General features: G+C 40.4%; 1 protein-coding gene across 1 annotated transcript in view; it reads left to right on the top strand.

The window, feature by feature from the left end:
• Positions 1-7,046: 7,046 nt before the first annotated feature.
• The window catches only part of LOC307260910 (polypeptide N-acetylgalactosaminyltransferase 10-like), a gene marked incomplete at its 5' end in the record, with an annotated part of 55,263 nt that continues 35,379 nt past the window's right edge, over positions 7,047-26,930 (top strand). Inside the window, 3 exons of the mRNA XM_080041277.1 lie at positions 7,047-7,205; positions 22,300-22,402; positions 24,994-25,132. Of these exons, the coding sequence (XP_079897403.1) occupies positions 7,047-7,205; positions 22,300-22,402; positions 24,994-25,132 (401 nt within the window). The remainder of the gene's footprint in view (positions 7,206-22,299; positions 22,403-24,993; positions 25,133-26,930) is intronic.

The following is a 26,930-nucleotide window of genomic DNA, read 5'->3' as shown; positions in this document are numbered from 1 at the left end:
AGGATTCTCAGATAAACATTACAAAAAAAGTGACTTCTACAATACTCATTCAAGCACAGAAGTCTGCCAAGAAACTTGAGGTTGACAATTTAACACAAGTGCAAGAAAGAGAAGCCCATTATGAACAGCTTTGGGGGGGTGGAAATGGACACATTGGAGCGCAACAAAAAACCAAGAAGAGGCAAGAGAAGTCTGAAAATGGGCACAGCGGTAAAGTGGGTATAATGGGGCAGATAGATTGTCCCACAACAGGGATTTTGCCCTAGACAAGCTTCTGGGCAACAATAACAGAAGCTGCATTCAGAAACATAAGTTCTTACCACCTGGCAGTGGCTGTGATATTTTCCAAGGAAGGTAGTAGTAAGAAAACAGCCGCCAAAGCTGTCAGGGTAAAATACACAAATGCAGTTAGAGTTAATTTAATGAAAGGGATGTAGAAAGTAGACGGCTGGACCCCGAGAAGACAGATTTACGGAGGGCACGAGTCCAGAAACAGCTCTGGGAATGTAACAGCCTAATCTTTCTTTCTCTGCCAGTTACACCACCAGGCTGAGGGAATACTGATGGCGCCTAATTAATTTATACACAAAAGAGGACCAGACCCCATTATTGTCAACACAGAAGGATTCTTGCATGCAAAATGGTTGATTTGGCATGGCACAAACACACACACACACACACACACACACACACACACACAGACACACACACACACACACACACACACACACACACACACACACACACACACACACACACACACACACACACACACACACACACACACACACACACACGTGAAATGGGGTTTTTATAATAAAGTCAAGCTGGGAGACTACTAAAAAGAGGGTATTAAAGTAATGCATTTCTGTTTAATTTAACGTTTGGCCACCCCGCCCCACAAGCACTTGGACAATGGGGCTTTCACTAAAAGTCCATGAAGTCCAATTATAGCGCTTATTATAATTAGTCACTGATGACTAATTAAAAACAACAACTCTTATTATGATTGAGGGCTTATATTTAATTGACTTGATAAACTCACTGTCAACACTTCTTTCCAGAGAGTCCTGTATACAGTCATTCAACACTATGTAATACTAGCAACAGCAAGTCACCCATACTTGGAACCATATTTACATTTAGGTTAGTTTGTTCCCTCTAGTTGATTCCAGCTGTAATGACCTATCATCTTCAGCTAGTTCAGAATGTGTGTGTAATAAGTTATCTGTTTCCAGGGCTTTATGGCTTTATCTTTGAGATGCATCTTTTTCCTAACCCCCCCCCCCCCCCCCCCCCCCCCCCTACTCGTGCTTGCCCATACATGATAGATTGCTCCTGCTGCAGATTAAGCTAGAAAACCTCGGCAATTATATAGAAAGCATCATATGACAAAAGTAAAGTGGAACCATAAAACAATTCTGCTTCGATTCCACTCTCACTCTTCCACTCAGCACACCAGTCATGCCTGGTATTATGTTGCTTGGTGTTGCCATGTGCAACAGTAATTCATCTGCTGAATTACCACTTCTTGACCTTTCATGGCATTAAGAAAGGACACTTCCACACATAAATTGTCAATGGAGTGTTCCTCCATAGCCTACCTCTTTATCACAAGCACCAGACAGGGAAGGCAGCATGGGAGTTTCATTATGGAAGATTGTTTTTAGTCAGCCATATAGGCTGTATTAGTGATTAAATGCAAATCTTCTTCAGCTTTGAATGTGTTTACCACAACCAACCGTAATAAAGCATTTGAATAGTGCCACAACTGTCATTAAATCATAACAATGTGTACTAGCTAGACATACACAAATCTAAGGCTTCAAGTAAATATTAACCTGTTGCACATCCAGGAGACACAGATGTCCATTTCTTATAAAACCAATTGCATGTCATTTATGTAGTGTGTGTGTGTATGTGTGTGTGCTTGTGTCACAATGTTATCTTAAAAGGGAAAAATGTTAAAAAGAAGGCAAGAAGGCAGAACTAAATTTGACATTTTAATTGCATTGTCAAGTTGACAAATAGGCCTAAATAACTTAATGCATCTTAACACAAAATGAGCAAGGAAGACGAACAGGAAACCCATATTAAGACCAGCCTATGTAACAACATAAAGAAAAAAATAAATAGGCCTAACAGTAATATCCTACTCAACTATGCTACACACATTCACTAACTGAGTTAGAGTGATGGCAAATGTAGGGTCTGGTCACTCCGACTAAGCAGAGCTTGTGTGCCCACTTGTTGCACATACAACACTTTCTCCCATACCTCCCCTGAACGGCTGCTGGAGAACCTTTCCATACAAACCAAACAAAAACTATCCTCTTCTTCTTATGAAGACTCCTCCTCCTGTCTCTTTCTCTTCTGTTTCTTCTTCCCCAGCCTTGTCAGCTGGTCGAGATTGGGATGCACTGGGTCATTTTGATTTTGTTGCCCTTTATTTCTTTTGAATGCTAGCTGCCTTTTCCTGCTCTTTTCTCTCCTTCTCTGGGGTGTCAGTGAGGATACAGCTTGACATTTTCTTTCCACCAACCCCAAAGTGAATGGTACGACCAACCCTAACTGAAATATATATATGTATGATATAACTAATGTGACAACCGACCCATGTGACAACTAACCCCGTTTTCCCCTACTATATATACTGTTGCAGATTTTACCTTGGGCTTTGGGAAATGGACATGCATCGTTTTCCATTTTATAGAGTGGGTCGTTAATATTGATAATAAATAATCATTAGAGGCATCCCTCTCTCATAGATTCATTCTGAACAGTGGGCAATAGGAAGAATTACAGGCTGAACAGTGCGGTTGGAAAGCAGATGAGTCCTCGCCTTGAGCAGTTTTCGAGTCATGGTATCAGTCAGCAGCCTTATCTAACATGGTGTCGCCACAGATGGTGTGTATATTATTGTATTTTAAAAGCTGCAAGGCACAAATAATCTTCCTTAATTCTCCACTAGGAGAAATTTCTCATTTACAGGGAGAGGTGACATGCTAGTTTGGCCAACGCTGCAGGAGCAGAAATGATTGCCCACATTTATCTGTTTTGTCTCCAGGAAAAAAAAACACTGCCAGCAGTAATCTTCAGCTAATCACAGTTCAGCTCAATTAAAAAGAAATGGCATTGCCACATTAAGCTGCAACAGAAAGAGTATGTACTTGGCACAGGTTAATGGAACAATTCCAGTGATGTGAACGGTATCTAAATCTATTTTTGTTCTGGCTTTGTGATTTAATTCGTTCCCACGTCGTGATGCGAAAAAAAGAGAGCTTTGTCACTCTAATTGCATAACAGCTTTCAACCTTGACACATACAGGGAAACAGGAGAAAACAACACCATGGTATGTGTATATAGAGTCTATATAGACATTCCAGTAATTAGTCCCCAAAGTAAAACATCTGTTTTTCCCTGACACAAGATCATTCACTCCTGTCATAACAAGGATGTAGGCTACTCATTAAGGAAATGTAAAGATGATGGATACAATGATGAAGCAAAGACAGCGGAAACACATTTCTAAATTAGGGGGCAATACAATGACAGTATACCGAACATCAGGCAAGGGCTGTTTTGCCTTTGCCTTTTTTTATTCAAACGTTTCTTGTTGCCTTCCATCTTGCAATCTGGTATCAATCTTTAATAGTCAATAAGTCCCTTAGAAGTACAATAAAAGAGGCTAAACAGACAAATGCGGAGATGTAACATGTTGAAAAAACCTGTTCCCTCCTCGCCTACCACTATCCTATGACTTAACCAGCTGCGTGACGAATGGAAGTTTGCAAAGGCTTAACGTTATAAATAAAAATGTCCTGATGGGCGGGACCAATGGCCTTGACTGAGAGGCTAAAGCATCATTCAGTTTGCTCACTCAGTTCAAAAGGTTAGAGTGCTAGTTTACTTTTCAATAGACATAATTGAAATTTTGAAAAGTCATTTCCACTGGCTTTTGCGGCTTTATCTGACTGTCACTCATTGCAAATAGCGCGCCCACCCTTCTCTTCTTGACCTCCAGCTGCCTCACAGTTCCTTATTGTTTTGAGTGGCATTCCATTTGCCTCTTTGCCCTTCACCCCCTGACACACACCATGAACAAATCCTCATTTCCAAAGCAGTCAAGCATCGCCCTAATCTCTCTTCTAACCCTTGTATCAGACAGGCGAGCGTATACGGAGTGAGAAGAATGAACGTGGGGTTAAATGAAGATTAGCCACATTGTTTAACGGAGTGGACTTGAACCAGGGATGCGTTGGGAGTCACCACCCCTCCTAATCCTGCTCTGGATGCTTAGAGGGAGAGAGAGAGAGAGAGAGAGAGAGAGAGAGAGAGAGAGAGAGAGAGAGAGAGAGAGAGAGAGAGAGAAAGACAGAGAGAGCAGCTTATTTCTCTCTCGTTCTCTGCCTCTGTACCAGCTCTGAGTTGTGACAATTCAATCTGTTCAGTGTCCTCCCTCATGAATTATGGATGAACCCTGCAACCTTCTGAATGTGGCGGAGGGAGTTGGAGCTTCTCTAACTGCCTCCTGCTCATGTCACAGGGTCAGCGTGGATTTGAAAGAGGTTTGAAATAAAAAAAAGGAAAAGAAAAAAAAAATCAAGGTAATTCACAAAGCATCAAAGCAGAGGATGTGCCAGTATTAATATCGTCCTATTCACACTCTCCTGCGCTGAAATCCATTAGCCCGAGCTCATTCAGAAAGAAGCCGGGGGCCGTGAGTTATTCCTGATAAGCAATTACAGAAGCGTCATTCTGTCCCGATGAACTGAGCCGTAAAATATGCATCCAGAGGTCAAATACACAGACAAAAAGACTCCTCAGAGGGAAGCATTTGGTGAAAGAACACCCCCCCCCCCCCCTTCTCTGAGAAAAGGTGTTTAATTTGAATAATATGTGTGTAATATGTATGGCTCGCATTCCAGAGCCTAGAATCAAGCATCGGTGGTGTTAATTAAGAAGTGAGCGCTTAATAATTTTAGTCATTGTATGCCCTGTCCCTGTATGTAAGTGTAGCCTTGAGATAAAATGCATAAGGAGAGCAATGAGAAGCAGAGAGAGAAATCTAACACAATTCTCAAAAATGGAAGACAGAGTATTTGTGTGAGAAAGTGAAGTGAATACAAAGAGACTCGGGGATGAGGACAGTGACAAACACTGGAAAGCGCCAACAACAAAATGACACAAAATAACTGTCACTATAAGTCAGTTTTATATTCTCTTAAAATAACCAACCTAGCTCCAGCCTGGAAAAGCAACATTGACAATGGATGGATTCATACAATCCTTTGTTGTCAAATATCAGAAAATATTTTGGAGGGGTTTGCCATATTTACTTAGCTGTTTTGTTTAGTACATACTTTGTCTCAACTGGTATCTCAACAACTTTGCAGTGTGACAAAAGTGACACATTTGGCAGTTTAAACACAAATTGAGCGAACAAAGTTTGAGACAGATCCACTAGATTATCTCTCCAAGTCACTTTGAAGATCATAAACCGCATCAAGCTGGATAGAGACAATACGAATGCCACAGGAAGTGAGGTGATTGACCCTTCAGAACAAAAGCATTGATTGTGTAATTGGCGGAATAACATAAATCTAAAGTTGTTTGTTGATGTTATAATAAGTAGAATAATACTGTTGTGATGCAATACTGAAAGATAACCTCTAATATGTCTAAACAATATAATACGTTATATATCTAACGACACACAGCACTAAAAAGGGATACATTGCTACAGAATAGGGGCCATGCAGGAGCTGACTTAACAGTATGAGTCCTTCCCAATTGTAAGATGGCAATTTTCCTTTTATCTTCCTGCAGCCCATTTACATGTGGTGCACAGTGTGGGTGCGAATGTGTAATTTGGTGGATTGTTTAGTCCCCGGCTGAGCTCTCATTTATACAGCTCTTCTAGGAACAACATTGCTATAGCGTTTGGGGTTTAAATAGGCAATTTGGCCCTCTCCATGCTGTTTTTTTTGATGAAGCTGTTGTCTGCATGAATTCAGTTTTTCTACTGTTCTTCAGAATAACCTTGCTTTGTTCCTATTACATTTATTGTAGTGGTTGTGGTGAGTAGCTATAAAATGTAACTTTTTTTCACATTTTTGAGTAGGGCTATTCACAAAGCAGAGCTAGTTAGTTTATAGAATTGTTTTAAGTTAAGTTTGAATCCATTGATGTTTGCATCACATACAACGTCATCTTGCTGTTGTCTCACTTGTCTTTTTATGATTTTTTTATTTTCTTACTAGGTTTAACATCTATTTTTGTATGCCTTGTTCACCCTGATGAACATGGGTTGAGTGCCATTTGCTTTGCACACAGGCAATACAAAAGCTCATTTACTGAAATGAATTTGACTATAAGAGAACTTGGTATTTTAAATGTGATTTGAATGTGAATAATCAACAACGTATGTATATACAGTGTACACATGTCATTTCATGACCATGTTGAGAATTGTTGAAGCAAACCTCTCCTTGAATTGGAATATACAACCTGACAAATGTAAAAGTGTCCTGTCTTGAAGGTTTCCTACTGTGCAATTTTCACTTTTTCTGTTAATATTGGTCCCTGGTGAGGTTGCAAAGAGGAGATTCATTAATGACACTGTGAGAAATGTAAAGGATTTTTGGACACTACACCATGAAAGGAGTTTCTAGTAGAAAAACAAATTACAATTTTGAACCTGGAAACAAGCATGTTACCTTTAAACATGAAGCCTTATTCAATGAATAGTCTATATACATTTTGCAGGATACAAAACAATTATTTTGCTCGTTTAGCTCCTCAAGAAAGAATTGTAGCCTACTTGAGACAAGTCATGTGTCTTAAGTGTTTTATTGTGAAAGTCATAACCGGATGTGGCGTATGATAGAGTATTTCATCTAGCTTTAAAGCATCTTCCCCTTACTCTCTCTCCCGTCCTTCGTCTCTCCGCTGTCAGAGTGAAAGTTGTCTCCGCGTGGGAGAGCAGGGAGCCGGGACTCGCTAGTTTCCATCGCCGCTGCTTCACAGTCTTTCTCCCGGAGAGATGAGGCGGAAAGAGAAGAGGCTGCTGCAGTTCGCGGGGCTCCTCATAGCGGCTCTTCTTTTCCTCCCCAACGTCGGGTTGTGGTCTTTGTACCGGGACCGAGTGTTCGACAACTCGCCCAGCACCGTGGACGGACCGGGCGGCAGCCCTCCAGTACAAGTAAGGAACATCTCGCTTTTAACAGTAGCCTACTCTTGTACTATTATTTTTTGTATTTTTGCATGTTTTTTTTGTGTGTTGTTGCTGTGTATCTTGGATGTTCATGGTGTCTTTAAAAAAAGAATCCGGGGCCAACTGTGGGCTGCTGTATCTTTATGCTGGAGAGTCAGGACCATGGAGAGCGCAGCCACTTTGGCCAAGAGAGGGGCTTCTTGGTTCTTCTTGTTAAACTGCTTTGATAAAGCATGGCTATGTCCAATCAATCAATCGACAAGATGTCATTGGTGTATATTACATCATAAGTTATAGCCTATGATACATTCTGCCCCTAAAGAGGCGATAGGTTAGGGCGTTCATCTCCTGCAAACTAATTGATGCTGTTAGTCGTGTTTGCTGCTCGCTGTTATCGATCTCCGCTCTCACACTGGGGGTGATTTGTTGCTGCCGGAGGCACCAAGCACTTACTAATGGCGTTTCTCATTTTGCTTTTCTCAGCAGTACCTGTAGCCTAGATGGTTTCATTTAGGCTAGTGGTCATTTTTCAATATGTGTATATATTGCAGCCTTTCAACTTCTGGTCTGCAGTGGTTTCCATTGAGAGGAACCTGGGCTGCCACTTTTTTTTTTTTTGTATTCTTTTGATCAATGTAAGGATTTTTGTCCATTTGGTACATGGACTATGTGAATACGCCAGCTTGGTTATCAGATCATAAAATGATGATTCTGGATTTTTCTTTGACCAACTAAACAAAGTAATATGAAACGGATTAAAACAGTAGGCTTAACCCTTACAAGGAAGAAGTTACAACCAGCAAATATTTTCATATTATAATAAAACCATCACCATTTTTTGTTAAGAATGACTCTTTAAGTTGATCACTAGTGCCTCAACTGACAAGCAGTTTAACAGCTAGTGTGTAAAATGATGTTGACGTTAACAGCCAACTGGATTTACTGAGATTGTACAGCCCACTGGGTGTGTTCCCGGTAGAAAAAATGCTCTGATTAAACTATCGGCAGAACTCATCGTGCTTAACTCATTGAATCACAGCATGTTGTCATCAGATACACGTGTGAGAAATGCCACCCGTAGCTCCGAATCTGATTCACCATTTGAGCATGAAACAGCCACTTTTCCACTTGAAACCATGCTCCAAATGACAAAGAGCCGTGCCACTTCAATTCAGCTGATTAAATAGAGATTATACAGCTTCAGGTAAAACTGTCCCTACTGGCAGGTCATTTGGCGCACTAGCAATCGGTGTGTGATCTGACTCCATCCAGAAACAGTGTCCTGTCACATATAACAAACAGTAGCGGGTTCAGATAAAGGTTTCCCCCCACACATTGTTAGTTATTGATGCTCCCATCCATTCCTCAGTTCCTTTCCCACTGTTCCAACTCTGTAGATGAGGGAAGATGAAAGCAATTGATTTTTTTTTATCGAAGGGTCTAGTGACTGACTGACTGACTGACTGACTGAGTCATTTACTGAACAGCACAGCTAAGGTCTGAGCAGTATGTGTTATTCTTAGTATCACTATAGGATTCATTGCTAATTGTCGCTGTGAACAATCTGTAACACTATGGATTTTTTTTCAGTTGTTTTTAAGTCAATTTTCCTGTATGAGAGTCTTCAGGCATTCACTCGTAAGCATATCTTTACGGCACAGTGTTTTGTAGTGTACACATTGAAATGTGTTGCTCCTTCGGTGCTTTTTGATTTGGAAGCAATTTCATTTGAGAACATAGATTGTCTTTAATATCCCTCAAGATTTCAACAACTTAACGGCTAATTGCACAATATATCTCAATTTCAGAGTTGGAATGGAACAATGTTTCATGCGAAATATTCAGTGAGAAGTAATAACATATTTAGTCTGTTTAAACTGTGGTTCCCGTCTCACAAGGATGTCATTAAATGTGGCTCTGTCCATGGTCTTTTATATAAGTATAATGTATAGTGAGGATAATCCTAGTACGTTGTCAAACATCTTGTATGTCAGGTCAGGTGTTTGACATTGTAATTCTGGTCTGGCTTGTGTTGTTATAGAGCTACAAAGCCAGCTAGTTAGTATGCAGGACAAAGAGTTGGACACACACACACTAATTGCCAGGCTGGCTGTTTGATCCTAAGCTCCTGTGGTCCACATTCCAAAGTGTTCTCGTGCCGGACACACTGAACTGTAAATTGTCGTTTCAGATCCTTAAACCTAAAGCTATGTGTTTCATTTTAACCGTGATGAAAGATGTACTCGGAACATTAACAACGTTGTCATTTCACGAGCAGTTGTAATGTTGGTTGGGTGAAAATTATAAAAAGGAGTGATTGGCCAGTACAATGCAATAGCTATGAATTTAACATTGAATTACCTCAGACAAGGGTTGTTGGCTGATGTGAGGCATCTATGTTTGTTTGCCTTATCAGGAAAGTTGTTAAGTTCTTCTTATTGGAGTTACAAATCTGAGTCATATAGGACTTGGGTGTTGTTGTGAAGGAGGAAACTGGTTTAACTCCCACGTGAAATGAATGTGCCATTATTGCAGTGTTGTGCGTACTGAAGGCACTCCTAACATGCATTGGGTGAAAATACACTGGAACATACTGACCTACCATCAGTCAGCGCAGTCATTTGTCTTAATTTAGCTTCTAATTTAACACAGAACCTCTATTAAACTGCTGGAAACTGGCTGCGGGCATTTCATCCCTGCTTCTGTTTTTCTTTTTAATCGTGTTAACTTTTGATAGCGATAGATAAACCGAACAAAAGGAACAAATTAGAAAAAGGTGAGAAGAAACACTACGCCAGTCTGTGTTAGAGTGCTCCCTGTGGGCTGTTATGGCTTCACTGAAGTAGATAAGAATCAATACACTTATCCCATTTGGCCTTTTCCCACATAAGTCTTGTTCCAAACATTTGTAGCAGATTTTTTTTCCTTCCCCTTGTTGGTTCTTGTTATTTTCTCCTGCAGACAACAATGTGCTTAAACCGTCAGAATGAGATCAGAGCAGATTGTATGTAAACCGAATGGGCTGCAGCCTCATTCATTTATACTCAATCTATCCCACTGATCTAAAAGTGATACAATATAATTTAAACGAACAAGATTCATACATATTGCTTTTAAAATATTTATTTGCTTCATTTATTTAGCAGGCTTTTCTTCCGCAGTGCCCGTGTTGTCGTCACATTATTTGGCAACTGTCTTTCTGCTTTCTTGCTCTAGAGCATTTTAGCCAGAGGTGCTTTGCAGTGTGTGACTTTTCTTCGCTCCGTTAGCTATAGAGGAAGAGCAGCAGTCAGCTGGGATTCACGACAGGCACAATGGATTCCAGCTGCAACTCCAAGTCCTGTCAAACAAGTGTCAAAAAGTTTTCAGACATCCATTGAAACATTTCACGGCACTCCTGCGGCTTAATCCACTTCTTAATCCCCCGTTGACCCGTAAAGCACAGCATGTTCAGATATGTCTCCCCATCATTTTCAATACATCATGTCCCAGTAGCTCCAAAGCTCAGCTAAAAAGAGTATTTAGAAATGTGTTGGGGAGGCAACCATTTTTTGAATTTAGCTGTTGGCCTCTGCAAAGTAGCAAGATTCCAATTTTTCAAAGCCACCTTTTAAGCTTGCATGTGGGTGGGTATTTAATACTTAAACGATATATTTTCTGTGGAGTACTCATTTTAATGCAGTTTAACAGCAGTTGAGATTGGAGGGAGTATGACAGCCTGACACAAAGCTCCTCTTTGTAGACTGTCTTGCCCCTAAATATGATAAGTTTCCATTGGAACTACTGGCTCCCAATATGTGTGCTGGGTTATCCAGAGTAAGTCATGTACACAGTCCAATAGGATCAGTCTAATCACTCATCAAATTCAGTTTCCATATTGTATTCACCCACTCGCTCTCTCCACGCTCCATCTTCCTCACTCCCCATTCTTCATCTGCATTCAGGATGCAGTCAAGGAATTTGAACATCCTTACTGGTGGACTTGGCAGCAGGGATGGAAGGAAGAATAAATGGCTGAATGAAAACAGTCAGTGATATGAAACCGGGTCTTCACATTTCTGTGTTGACTGATTAAGTGGATTTCAACAAAGTGTGGATGTGTTGAATGTTTCAGCCCAAACTGAGCCCAGCAGCATCACATATATAGATCCTGTGTGTGAGTTGAGCTCCTGTTCTTTCATTAGATTGTATATTAGATTTGTCCAACTCGTGCTGCGAAACAAGGTGAAAAGTGAAGTTTATTTAAAACTACATTCCCCTACAGTGTATTGGCACAGTGTGGCTTAATGCCTTTCGGCAGCACAGTGACAGATCTTAAATCATTTCATTTGCTCCTCTTAACCCCTGCCGCACATTGATCGCTGTAGTAGAAGCAACGGAGCGACCTGTCCCTGTCTCCTGGCTCTCAGCAAAGCACAGCATGACTCAGGCCCAGCAGAGCAGAACAGGTAAGTTTGAGGGGGACCGGGGAGGAGGATTAGGTTAGTCAGTGTAAGCCACATCTGTCCTGTAGTAGACCCATGCCGAACGGAGCCAAACTCTGAAGCAACACGGACATCATACAAGTCACTCATGAGTAGCCTGGACTCAGCTGACAGAGAGCCATTCATACGGAAGGAGAGAAGGGACCACTGCCACTACTACTTCCCAAAGACTCAGGGCTAAATGTGTAGCTCCAAAAAGACCGAAACCACAACATAGATCACTTATTAATCCATTCCAAAAGAGACCATATATTTTATACAACTCAATACAACTCAAACTGAATGACTTTTTCTACAAACAAAATAAATCAGTTTGGAACTGCCCTCCAGAAAGACATATAAGTGTTTTATTGGCAGGACACAAAATGCTGGTACTCTACACTTGTGGTTTAGCTAGACAGAGAGAACCCAAACAAATCTTTTAGGGCTCTAAAAGATTGTGGTTTTTCAATATAACTCTATAGTAATTCCCACATGCATCAACATCCCTAGTTGCAAGATGGTTTTACTGTTTTCAAGGCCAAAAATAAACTTGGCTCTTCTAAGCTCAGCTCAAAGGAAAGATGGTATAGCGGTGTTCCAAATTGCATACGAATTAGCGGGGGAGTATGTGTATTGTAACACAGAGTACGTGTGTATTACTGCTCGGTGTATGAGTACAGTTTAGAGCTGGTCTGTGCAGCTTGTGTAGAGCAGGCCGTTGGGGACTGATAATGGTTCCTGTCTGTGAGATCCTGTCTGTCAGCTCCGACCGTGTCTGCTACGAGACAAGAGGCTGCTCTTTGAACCGTCAGCCCCACAGCTCAGCACTTAATGGCCACCGTACAGTATTTCTGTGCTATTATTCCCCTGCCTTTGTCTCCCTCGGACATGATAATAAGGAGCTTATTTGAACAGCTAGAATGGCTTTGGACAGGAGCCAGTGGAGGCTAGCCCAACAGCGCCGGCACAGCTGTAAATTACCACTGAACCCTTCCAGCCGTTCAATCACACCATGCTCAGAGCTCATGATGTATTTCTGTGTCTTCTTTTGTTGGCAAGTATGTGCAAGGGTGCTTAGAATGTAATTTCATGTTCCCTTGAGATCTTAAAGGGTCCCATCACCCAAATTTCGAAAAAAACATATTTTCAAACATATTCGTAGTAATGTCTGGTCATGCAGATATTGTGTATGTGCTGAAGTTTATATCTTATCCTAACCCCAATACAATGGAGATTTAGAACAATTAAACTGCCCAAAAACATCATCCTGGTCACTCTTGATAATGCACATATTTCACTCGCAGTTATTTCTATATCATTTTAATATATCTGGTACAAGATGGTAGTCAAAATTACAACGCTTCACTTTAACTTTTTCTTGCACATTGCTGTGACAAACAGGCAGGACAGCACACAAACACAATAATGTGTGGCATGACTGCAAGCCATGAATTCCACTAGTTGAAAAGTGCACCTCATATCATTTGCATTGCTACTGTAGTGTCTACCATTGTCCTTGCACTCTAAGCCATACCACATCCATCCATGTCTCAAGGCGGCTTGACAAGTGATTCTTTTTATAGTTCATTCAGGTGGTACAGTTTGACATGCATCTCTTAAGTGTTGCTGAATACCTTGGATAACCTTGGGACCAGAAGACAGAGAGCATTGAGTTTGATCGTTAGGTTTCATGGCTATTGCAAGGTCAAAACAGGAAGCTTAAAACTATCATAGCATTCTGGTCAGCCTTCACGGTTTATGTAGGCGTTAAAATACAAAACTAAAACCGTGTTTCAAAAATAGTGTGTGCATATATTATGAAAGTGTTCAGTGGCAGTGATATGAGTATAAATTCAGATGTCTGCCTGTTTATTAGTTCTATTTTTTTTGTAATAATCTTTTAGCTGTTTGGGGGCTCTCTGCAGTGGTCTGTTAGCAGGTGATAGCAGTACTGCTTTAGGCTGGATGTGTGTGTGTGTGTGTGTGTGTGTGTGTGTGTGTGTGTTTGTGTGCATTTTGCAGTTTGCCCTCCTAAGTGTGTGTTAGAAGTTCCTTTCCTATTAATTTAGCTGACTGCGTATATGTCCTCGTAGTGTCTACCTCTTGGTCAGTGCTTGATGGTTTCTTTTTTGTTGTTGGGTTGGTTTACTGTGTGTGTATGCACATAACTGGACAGGTTCAAAGTATGCTACCTGAAAGAGAGACAGAGAGAAAAGCAAAGAGTAAACTATATGGCCAAACATACTGTATGTGGACTCTCTAATATTCCATCCATATTTGATTGGTGAACATCTCATTTCCAAAGCCATTTGCATTAATGTACAGTTGTTTCAGCCTCCACTCTTCAGCTTTCCCAGTCCATTCTAAAGGTTCTGGATTGGGGATAAGTTCAGGGCTCTGTGCAGGCAAGTTCTTCCACATTACACTGGGGGAAACCAGTCCTGGCATTATGCAAGGGGGCACTGCCATGTTGAAAAAGAAAAGGGCCTTCACCAAACTTTTGCCACAAAGATGGAAGCACAGTTTTCTAACATTTCATTGTTGAATGTTGTTTATAAGGAGTTCGATTGACTGGAACTTAAGTAGGTTTTACAACATTCACATTCGACCAATGTATCTCCATTTGTCTCAGTTTTTATATTTTGTAAAAGAAAAATAAATAAATAAATTAAACCACTATTCCCCTTTGCATGACTGACAAGCTTAGGTAAGGAACTTGACATGTCAATTTCTAACACTTCAAACCCTTCATCAAATCAGTACCTTTTGGAAAATCAGCTGCACCCACTGAAGAGGGTCACACACTGCTTCTCATTCCTCTCGGTGCAGATTCAAAAAACAGAGAGAACAAAAGGTTTGGAGCGATGGATTGAGCAATGGATTCTGCAGAAGGGTGTGAATACACACGTTTGCAGCATCCATCGTTCAAACCTCTTATGTCTCTGTTCCCACCCTTGACGTGAACTTTGATTTAATCGTTAAAATAAAATAAAAAAAAACGAGTGAGAGCTGTCATCTGTGATTCATATCCCCTGGCCTATTTCAGGGAGAGAGCGGGTGGTCCAAACATTTTGTAAGGCTTTTGTTCACGTCACAATCCATCAATATCTCTGTAGAAAGCCCGGAGACGGCAGGAGGCAGGAGACACCGTGCGTCCTGGCCTCTCTGGTCCTCTGTCTGCTCTCTCGCTCTCAGCGGGACTCTGGATAATGACTCCTTTTGGGAGATAATAGACTGAGCTCCTCTTTGAGGGAGTGTTGGAGTGCCTCACTGCAGGAGCCAAAGTCTGGAGGTCCTATATGCCTCAAGCTTATTTCTAGCTCAGGCAGGACAGAGAATGAACAACCGCTCAGAGCAAATAGCATCCGCATCACAATAGGGATGGGTATTGACAAGGACTTCACGATATGATACGATACGATACGCGTTACGATACGTGAGTCATGATATGATATATCACGATACATTGCGATACGATGCATAATTTGATAAATTGAGATATTCTACATAGTTCACAGATAATGTAAAAACAGAGCTAACATACAATTTCCTATGTATGATTATGGGTAGTATTCATATATCGCATCGTATTGATAATTCAGCAGACTTATTGAGTTAATAATTCTATCCAAAACTCAAATTTAAATTCAAAATCCATCATGTGACATCTACAACATCATCATACATCATGTTAGCCATAGCAACTTTACAAGATTAAACGAGTCAGCTTTTTGTGGAATTATTTTTTCCACTACAGACAAAAAAAATTATATATACAGTATATATCAGTGAATGCAGCTTTAACGTATGTGCTACACAGCAGCAGACACTCTGTCTTTCTCATCGGCCTTTACCCTGGCCTCCACTGAACTGAAGCAGGAGTATGGTCAGTTAGTGAACACTGAAGTTTCCTGTTCTTAGAAGTGGTAACGGGGGATTTTTTGAGCCTCCAGCACGGATTGACTTGTCTGTGAAGTGGCTGAAGGTGGAGAAGTTAGAGCAGAGGGGTGATGTGGGAGAGAAAAGACAGGTAATTGTGTCTCTGGGGTCCGAACTGGATCTCTCTGTGATCTGACAGAGCAGGAAAGAGAGAAAAAAAAACAGAATAGCTTCCTATTCTCAAACCGCAAGAGGAGAGGATACAGAAAAAGTATTGACCCAAGGTGGTCTGATTCGTCCTCCAGAGAGAATGAATGGGCTGCTCACTTCTTATCAGACTTGCTGCGCTAGTGGTAATACCAGCTTCTTCTCTTCCTCAAACAAAGGCAGCCCGATAGTCCTTCTCCTCTCCTTATTCACTCCTCGTCTTCCTTCAACAAAACAGATCTGAGAGCAGCTGAAAACAAGCAAAGTGTCTGTTCAAAAGGTGGCGCTAGAAATGTGCCAGACATTTTTGGAGATGGTCAATTATTTTGAGCAATTGATTGCTATCAAAGGGTATCTTAAAGCTTATCAATGTTCAATATTTGTCTTCAAAACATGTTTTTTCGTTGTGCAATGGAGTCACATCCTATCTTGATGCTGAGATACAGATACATGTATATACTGTATATATATATACAGTATATACTATATATATACAGTATACTGTATATACTGCACTGTATATGCATACTTTCAGTAGATGTAGTTTGAGATATTCATATTAATTGTACAGTGGGTGAGTTCATGCATTAAGCATGCTTTCCTACTGTGCATTGAATCTGTCTCAGGCATTATTAATGCTACGCCTGACTCATATATAACAACTTTGTGTGAAGTCAAGCAGCCAAGAGGAAAGCAAAGCTCGTATTTTCCAGGCATTTCTCTTGAAATAGAGCCAGCAGTCGTTAATAAAGTGAACACCAACATATACTGTAAATATGCACACATACTGGGTTTCCGCCAAGAAATACTCTCGCCATTTGTTACAATACTTAATGTAAATGGTTGTTTTGGCAGTTTAGTTGTACTATTGGGAATGCTTAACGCTGCGGTAATACAGAATAACAGCCTGGAATGCACATCTTGTATGAGAAATGCAAACAATTCCCCTGTGAGATTGACTTTGATAAGGCCTACCGAGGTGTTTTCAAATCGGGATAATTTAAAACGTTTTAAGGTTGGGGTTGCAGCTGCAAACCTGATTAAACAACTCTACGTTCTAACCTCTTGGGTTTAGCTTTGTCTGTGCAAAGTTTCCCTATGTGCTTTAATAGAAAGCTTAGAAGTTAAGGGCCAGACCTCGGGGGTCACTGGCCCCATTGTTCATATTTGGCTGTCACTTATTTCTCAGGAGAAAAAAGTGTCTCTCCTATGCCGCAACACATCCACGGAAGAATAAAGCCCCTGCCACAAAGCATGATAAAGTGGCTCTTTGCAGAAAAGGTGAAGCCTCAGAGGTTAGCATGGCATTTCTATTCATTGTGGGTTTTCATTGGATTTGGAAGGTGTGGAAGACCTTTTCAAGTCTGCTCAGGTGCTGCCACGTGGAAGACATCTTTTTTTTCCGAAACCAGTGATGGATGGCACAAAATGGTTGGCAGATACATCAAGAATAAGAAGTACTGCAGATCAATAAAAAAGGGCAAAATAGAATCAAGAGCGAAAAAGAGTTGAGAAACATGGACCATGGTGGAGCTGTCATATCCCATTAGTGCGATTGAACATTCACTTTTGAATTTGTTGAAAACAAACATGCAAACACATTTTGACGTATGGGCTGACTCAAATATATACAATACAAACTCTGTGAAGGGTTGAATATGCGGAAAGACCCAGGCTAAAGCTGCATGTAATCTGACAATAATATAGCAATTGTCACCAGTCTGTGATCCATGTAGACACGGAAATGAATAACAGTATTGTTCTTGTATTTCATGCTAGCTATTCAGTCCAAGTATTGTACAACAGTATTACACATCCTTCTAACATAACTCTGGATGCTTACTATAGAGAAATGCTTGGCCAGGCATCAGGGGTTTATGATTCATTATTTATTGTTTGTAATATCAAACACCATGCTTCCCCTTGTTAGATGAGAAAGGGCTATAGGGGATAAGGGAACGAGAAATGTGGTGCTGTCTCAGCTTTCTCGACTTTGGCTGGAGTCGCTGGATTGTAAACTTAATGTTACCTCAACTCTAAAGTAGCATTATTTTGGCTCCTACATTGTGGATGTTTAATGTTTTTACACTTCCCCGTGACAAATCAAATACTGACAAGCATTTTTTCTTTTATCTACTCCATAAATGCCCTTGTTGGAACACCATCTGCAGATTTTAGTACAGCCGGTTCGTGATCGTTAATTTGGGATTGAGTATAATTTTGATTTTCTATGATCAGTCAGTCAGTCAGTCAGTCAGTCAGTCAGTCAGTCAGTCAGTCAGTCAGTCAGTCACTCACTCACTCACAGACGCACATATCCATAAATTGCCTTCCATGGGGAACCTTTGATGTTAATCCCCAACCAGGGACAGAGTCAGCATAAAACATTAGATGAATACATCATTAAAAGGCTACATGAAAGTTGATTAGCGATCACTCATGCAGGTAAAACTGGACTCTCCCCCTCCTTCTGCCCCCCCCCAGCCCCTGCTGTATAAGCTTCATGTTTTTCTCGATACACTTCTATTGTAAATCGTTACTTGTCAGACATTGTGTTGCTCCTGTCATGTCCTGTTAGTTAGCCAGATGACGCTGTACCTTAAATATTGATGACAAAGAAAATGCATGGAGCAGAAATTTGTTTGTGGCAGTGTGCAGTCTGGTCCCAGTGATGATGGCCATTAGGAAGGCAGCAGCGGTGCACACAGCGGGGAAGCAGAGAAGGCAATAAGCAACACGCAAGGTTGGAAAGATGGCTGTGTTTACACTGTGGTGTGTTACAGTGTGTACTAACAGTACAATGTGAACCACACTTATAAAAGCTGTTGTGATGTAGGTGTTGGCAATGTTGTTGATTCTACACAATACAGGCCTGCAGCGGTGCACATTCACTTCTTTGTTAGAAATCTTTCCCCACCTGCCACGCCAATTAAATTGGATGTTTTTCAAGCATTGGAGTTGATGAAAAATGGTCAGGCAAAACCCTGGAAGGGGTCGTTTGGTGAGGTGGTAGCAGGTGAGGCACTGTGACACAAAGGAGAAATGATGGATAGCTTGGCTGAAAAGTTTTCTTTTGGATCTCACTGTTAATACAAATGGACTTTGGCTATTTGATATCAATCTGACAATCTGGTTCACACACTTCACTGTTTCTCGGCTTGGCAACCCTCCTTTTAGTCTGGGTTATATGCAGATCAGATTCTGCCCACATTTAGTGAAGATTTATATTGAAATTTGAAGGTGAAATATCTTCATGTAAAGGATGTTTAAAACTGCAATAGCTGATTGGCATACATGATGATCCTCAGCTGCTCATAAAATCATACAGTTAAAATGTTGGCATATAGTTTTCATCATCATCAACCTTTATATAAACAGTCAAACATTGCTAAGAAACAATGTCTTATTTAAGCAATGGCCTGGTTTTCAATGTACACAGCCAGCAACATTAATGGAGTCATACTTGTGTCCAGCCAATTGTAATTCTAATATTATTTACTCTTCTTCTAGCTCTGGTTTGGCCTCCTCACCAACTCTCCTAAGAAAAATCTTTGGCTAGTTGTTCTCTTTCTTTGCCAGATAGTTTTTAACTTTTCGTTTGGTGCTGGGAATGCAGTAGTGGTTTAATCAAAGCCTATTTTGTTCTGTACTGTAAGTGGGACTAAGTGGGACAGCACTGACACATATCCAAAATAATAAATGTGCTTTTACAACCAAAGCTATTAACTAAAGGCCCAGCACAAGGCTTACTTTTATCCTTAGTTGAATTACTTGCACTTTGCAAAAATAATTCCCTTTTGTAAACAAATAAAGACAAGGACTGATGAAAAGCATTTGGACAAAAATACAAATCCCTGTCAACGTGTCCACATTTCATTCTTGTTACTTGGCTTCATAGTGGGATTTTTTTTTGTGTAATCAGTCTGTCTCTCTCTACTGCAATGTTTTTTTTTGCATAGTTGATAAACGTTGATTCAACAAGGCAGCTCTGGAATTTTTTGTTAAATAGTGTTACAACCTTATGCTTACCAAATGTGTACATACAGTACATTTTTTTGTTTTGCATTTCTTGTTAATCATGACTCTAGTTTGTTATCCACTGTAACCTCAAGGGAAAAGGAACCCACTTTAACTGTGCACCGTTGTGATGCAGAATGACAGTAAATTCAAACTGAACTGAACTGAATTCAATTGAAGTTAAATGAATTGAATGAAAACGAATGTGCCTGTGTGGTGGGGAGGAAAAGGATGTTCCACTAGAATGCTGGGTTAATGTAGTGTCCAGTCTCATTTTGTGCATATTAGTGTTGAGTGATCACGGCAGCTTTGCTGGGACTGCAGTTCCCCTGGCTGTTTGTTTTCTGCAAGGTTCTCTATACACCTGCCGGCAGCATTGTTTCGTTTTTTTCGTCGGTTACACACAGATGGACTCTCGCTTCATGTCAGGTGGTCTCGGCCTAACGCAATGAAAGTAAATATGAAACGAAAAAGAGGAGAGTGGGTTGAAGTAGTGGCACTATTACATTGGCATTTTGCTTTGTAAAAAGAAAAACTAAACAGTTTTAACACAAACAGGTAATCATGACAGCTTTGGTTGTTGCCTTGCAGACCCAAATCAATGCATAGTAATAGACCTCCGTGATGCTCTCCATCTGTCGTTTCAGCTTACAGTATGGTTGGAGGTACAACCGAGTAATGCTTTATTCATGAAATCACATATCACAAAATGATACATATACTGTATCTACGTTTCTCTTCTCAGGTTCTTATTTGTGTCGCCATTCCCAACTTTTATTGGGCTATATTGGCATACCGAACATAAATAGTGTGTTCTAAATAATAGCTAATAGTTATTCAATGCAACACACCAGCTCAGTTATAAGTTCTACCTTTACAAAGATAAGATGATACTGTTGTGATTTTTAACACAACTAAATTACATGTTGTTGTTTACAATCACCAGATGAGATATAATACCGATTTTGTTAACAGCTCACCTTTACAACAACAGAACCACAATGAGAGATGTTCCTTTTATACACAGTGAATATAAAAATCTATTGGGATTCAGATGCGAGGATATTTGCTGAGCATCCATTTTCACACCAAAGGAAGAACTGTGTCCACTTTTATCATTACACAGGCTTTTGTCCAAAAATATCCTAATTGGCCAAATTATCCACTTTGTCCTTGAGACACACTGGCAGCGCCGGCTGAGAACATTTATTCCCCCTCCCAGAGAAAAAATAACTTGAGGTTATCCAACAACTCTTCTGTAGTTCTTTCCTCAGATCTAACAATTTACAATTTAGTCCACTTAGTGGCATGACTGGCAGAAAAGTGAAATAGTGCTGAGAATTTACCATCACAACCTCTAGGGTACACAAGCAGTATATACTGTATACAATTTAAAAGGAAGTATGTAATATTGATGTTTGCAGTATTTTATTTATTTTCTATACAACAACTACTAAGGGGTGGGAGGATATAAGCTTGCAGTGACAAACAACAAGTCAGACGTGTCGCAACTTCTCCTTAATTGTATTCACCCATGGAGCTAATTCATTTACCGTTGATCCCATAGTGTCTCGAGTCGCTGAAAGTCATTTCTGAAGCGGAGAGAATTTCATGACTGGCTGCTTTCCCGTTTTAATGCTGAGTAAAGAAAAATAGCTTACGGTGACTAGGGTGTGTGTGTAACAGCAAAATGTAATTTTCTAGGTGTCATACAAAAAAACAATGATTATTTTACTCCCCCTTGGCGTGAACCCAGCTGTCAGCAGCTCACTTTAGGAAGAAAATAATATTCATTCAGATTTTGTCTGACAGCCAGGAGGAAGATGTAGTAGCTATAAAGTCTGTTATTCTTCTTTAAGTATGTGTGTTTATTGAAAAATAAAATGAAAAATTGCTGTATCTTTTATTTAGGCATTTTACTGCACCGACTGCATTTTACTAGATTATAAAAATTCTTGTGGATCAGGTTCAGATTATTAATATCTACAATATCTTCTCCTGTTGTGTTTTTTTGGTAAATATCGCAGACAACATCTCAATTTAATCTAGCCCGGAAATCCAGACCAGTAAAATGAGCAGATTTCAATTTGCCAGCTCATTAATTATGTCGGAAAATTCGGAGCTGCCAATCAAATCGACTATCTGATATCGTTTGGTGCCGCCCCTTGAGTTGGGAAGCTCTATTGCTCATGGCCAAGACCCTAAATCATTCTAGATGAGGGTCTGGATTTCCAGGCTAAATTAAATCATCACTCTGATATAAAACACAAAAGTCCTTTATTGCAGACAATAATACTGAAGTTAATCAGGTTTCCGTGAGTGGTACCCCTTCTCTTTTGGAATAAACTTGATTTCTAGATAAGATAGAGATGATAGATAGATGGAAAGCTTTTGAGTGATCCAACTAAAATTTGCATCAGATGGTAAATTTTTCATAAACTGTGCCACTGTGCAGCTGAAAAGGCATGACATAAGTGCTCATTTCTTTGTTTTTCTTCTCTGTGCTCTTGTAGGGATTGAACCAGATGAGGCGGGTGGCTCAGGTGGGGCCGGATGGTGTGCGGCGGACGGACTGGCACGACTACGAGGCCATGATGAGAGACGCTGCTCGCTCAGGTGGGTCCAAACGCTTTTGCTGATGCTGCAGTAGTGTTTACTGTGAGGACATCTGCTTCACTTCAGCACAAGGCTGAGCACACCCATACACACTCAAGTACATGAACTCCAGCTCAACTTTGTCTTTTTTTTTACTCCTCTTTTCCCTTAATTCCTTTCAAGTAGATTTCTCTCTCGCAGAAGCAGAGTGAATCAATTCTGCAAGTACAATTCTGACTACAAAAAAACAAAAAAAAAAACACTGCTAAACTTCTACAATAAGCATTGATTTAGCCCTAGGCTTTTGGAAACATAGCGTTGCCTCTTCATTACAAATGTAACAGATTTAACTGGCTTTTATACGGTATTAGGGGGGTGCTTATTTGGCAAATGAGCTGGATTTGTGAGAGAGTCACAAGGGGGTTGAGACTCTTAAAGATAATACAGTAGAGCTGTGGGAATCTCCATGTATTTCGGGCATGTGTATTTTTCCCATTCATTTTCTCTATAGAAATTGATAGGTGGTTCACAGTTGTATAACACTTCCAGAGCTTCCTGGTTGAAGGATCAGAATAAATATTAACCACTGCACAGCTGTAAACACCTATATTTGACAATACTTTTTGGGGGGGTTTTTGATCAATTTAGTATCACGTTTTGCAGTAAAGATGTGTTTAGAATTTTCTACAACCCTCCCTCGCACCTCCGGGTGACTCGTCACTATGGAAAACTGTGCCTGAGGCTGTTAAAAGCTATCCGCCATACCAAATGAAGTGAAATAAAACATGGACTCCCAAGGTTGAAGTTACGGTTGCCTTACTATGTAACTCCAGCTGTGCCATTGGATGTCAATCCACTGGGACTTTGAAATATCACTTTCCATTTAATCAAAATATATTTTCAAAGATTTAAGACGTATTACTTTATATTCTTTAGCAAAATATTTGTAGAGCAATCTCACCATCACCTCCAGTTTATTTGAACCTTGTTAAATGTCCCTGCGAGTTGTGACTCCGTTTTTTTTGCATTGCATTGTGTGGCAAAAGTGCCTATGTACAGATTTTGTAGAGAGGGAGACACACAGAAAGAGCGATCAAGTTTCAATACCCAATGCGGTCTTTAGCCCTTCACATGCCTTCAGCTAACTAGGCAAGTGTGTGTGGAAAATAATTCCCCACGCATGTAACCCCCCCACTGCTTTAGTGCACCATTCAGACCTAAGTGTTTCTCAAAATGAACGATGAGTTAATTCTTTAATCTTGTATCTTACAGGGTAATTTTATTTTCTTGCTCGAGGAGGACTGGAAAATGTAACTTAAGTGATCAGTCTAACAAGTTCATTCTGTGGGGAATAGTGCAATGTTAAGAAGAGGAGTTTATCTCTGAAAATGAGCAATTAAAGTGTAAGGAGTTATTCTGCACGGTTATTACCTCCAGGAATATAGACGGATAATTTCTATCTAATGGAACAAGGCAGCTCACTTTAATTTGATGCTCTGCTCTGACTATAGATCAGCCTCCATGCATTCGTCTGCCTGTGGTTGCGTGGAGTGCATTGATGAGGGGCTAATGAAACATGCAGCATGGTGTAATTTGATGCACTCCTAGAAGGAGCTCTGATTTCATAGTGTTTGTGTGTGGTAAAGGGTTGTCGGGAATGTGATTAGGTGTCTGATGCAGATGATTAGTGGAGAAAATAATCCTCAGATTAATCAGTAATGACAGTAACTGTTCCTTGCAGCCCTGAAAAAGAAACATTATCGGTGCTTGAATGCTTCAATCCCTTGTTGCATATATCTGGTAAATCTTGTTGCTAGTTTTGTCCAGGTCTCTCTTTTAAAAGTGATAGTGTGGCTCAAGAGACTTTGTGTTGAAACAACAGATGGACAGATCTGTAAAGCAAAAGAAAAGAAGATTGTTTTCCTACTCTATTTGCAACTAACTGTTTGGTTTCTTTATCATCTTTACATACAGTATATGGAGTATTAAAATAATATTTAAAAAATCTGCTTCCTGCTGATGTGTATCATTTTAAATGGCCAACAACCAGGAACCAAATATTGACAGTGTACAAACAGAGATCTTTAACCAGTTGTTTGTTGATTATTTGGCCACTTTGGGGTCCACAGCTCAGGTAGTAAACACAACAGTAACATAAAATCAACTTGTAAATATGCTAATGATGTGTAAGCACAGTTGCCTATTTAAACATTGAGGAGACACAGAGCAAAATTAGCATTCATTTGGACTTGTGTTTGACTCTGTCACAGCAGCAGGGCCTTTGTGTTGTGTGTATGTTGCAGGGTGCCTCGTTGAGGGCAGCTTGCCAGTGCCCTCAACTTCCCATATAACTCGCCCCATCCTGCAAGCTTCCTATCCTCCTGGCATCATGTCCTTTGTTTAGTTCTCTGTAGTTCATTTGAATTATTGCCTGTGTTGAATTAGCCTTAATCAAGTAGATATTTTATAGTGTGCTTTGGCTTCTATATTTGTTACGGTCTACAAGTTGGCCATAACAAATTGGGGGCTCGTCCGGGATATGACATAACATAACAGACTCACACATGCGCATGGTCACTGATGGAGCGTTTCTTTGTGTGCCTTTGATGCAGGTAACGGTGAACAGGGGAAGCCGTTCCCTCTGACAGATAGTGACCGGGCAGACCTGGCCTACAGGGAGAATGGATTCAACATCTACATCAGCGATCAGATCTCCCTCAACCGTTCCCTCCCGGACATCCGCCATGCAAAGTGAGTCATCTGTGTGCATATTTGTTTATGCCTCGCGGTCAAAAACGTTGCTCATGTACATACAAACCCTTTTTGGATTGGCTTACTGGCAACTTTTCCCTTTTTCTCAATACATTTTTTTTCTTTGTCAGTTCACATTATTTTCTTTAAACCATGGGTCCTTATGGCTATTTAAAAAAGCAAGCAGACCTCATTTTGTTGCAGAGATGAAGAGTGCACTACTCTCAGTGCTCATTCACATGTTAAGCCATGATTTGGCTTTTGGTTGGCTGCCTCTGCACCTGTGTTTTCATATTCATGACAGCCGGCCACGGAGTGAATGTTTGGTTTATGTCAAGGACTTTGACGCTGTATCAGGAAATAGTGAAGAAAAAAACCATCGACTTCCAACATATTTTATAACGCTTTTGAATTTATCTTTAAGAAACCAGAATCTGTCCAGACTTCAGTGACCTGTTTGCTCCCTTTCAATCCAGGAATATCAATGTGAAAGGCCTTTAATCACAGCCTTTTTCTTCTCCTGACAAGAACTTTCCTCTGACACTTGACCTCCATCTTCTTTTTCATGTGGAAAGTGGATGAATGCTTCCTCAATGCCAATTTCCCCAGGGGGACTGATTCTTTTTTATCAGTGTTTATAAAAGCAGGCTTTCCTTGACCTAGCACCCCTCTTACTGACAGGTTCTCAAAAGTACATCCAAGATCTCAAACATTCAACTTCAGATACTTTCTCTTCTTTTATACGGGCCCAAAGTTCAGTTCTAAAGCTGACTGATGTGGATGCCCGCTAGAATGTCCTTCTTTTAAAATGCTGATCATTTCAGCAACACTACATTTATGTTGTTTCTTGTCAAAGCTCCTATTAGTGGTATGTTATGTTCATGACAGAAACCAGTTCTGTTCCTGGCCTAACAAGTATATAGCACTTCTAAAAAAACAATACATCATAATTAATTGAACAACTCTTTTTAGGGATTTTAGTAAGCCAAAACGTAGCTCCTGTTGAGTCTCAAGCCAAAACAAATCTTTAGATAGTCAAGTCTCAGCTATGTCAAACCCTTCCTCTCCATCCATTATCTGTACCCACTTATCTTCTGCAAGGTCACATGGGGCTGGAGGGTTTAAATTGGCCCAGATGGCTAGTCTGACATTGAGGCCTGACACATTTAGACTGACAGCTATTCACAGTCACGTTCACACCTACGGGTCAACTCTAAAGCGCTTAACCTGCATTACTGTAGATACTCAGGGGGGAAAGTGGACACTGGACACTCGATACTTGACTTTTCTAACACAAACTGCATTTTGCTGCATTAGTTATCCTGAAGGGATATGTGGTTTAGCAGGAACAACTATTGACAATCGCTGTAGCTATATGTTGCTACAAGCCCCAGTGTCCCTTGGGTGAGGGGATTGTGCTGATTTGCACTTCACAAGTCCTCCAAACTAAACTAAATTTCAGAACATATTATTTATTTTTTTACAGTGCCGTCCAAAATGACCCATATGAGCATTTTCTGATCTTGTTCCAGTTGTGCCTTGACAACATCTTTTGTCAGGTTCTGCTAATGCTACGTTTCAGTATGATAGGGTTTAGGAAAACAGGAAGGCAGCTGTCATATCAACAGTACGTGTTGATGACATGACAGCTGCTATAATCAGTCTTGCTTTAGTGTGGTTGTAATTGGATAATTAGCATGTAGATGTGTTGAATAAATGGATGGTGGTGAGTATTGATGTAGCCCCCCTGGCTGCCAGATACTTGTCACCGTCATGTGACCAATGAGACGGACACCCC

The sequence above is a fragment of the Ammodytes marinus genome (genome assembly GCF_949987685.1).
Source record: "Ammodytes marinus genome assembly, chromosome: 14".
Lineage (NCBI taxonomy): Eukaryota > Metazoa > Chordata > Actinopteri > Uranoscopiformes > Ammodytidae > Ammodytes > Ammodytes marinus.
This window is presented reverse-complemented; position numbering and strand designations above follow the sequence as displayed.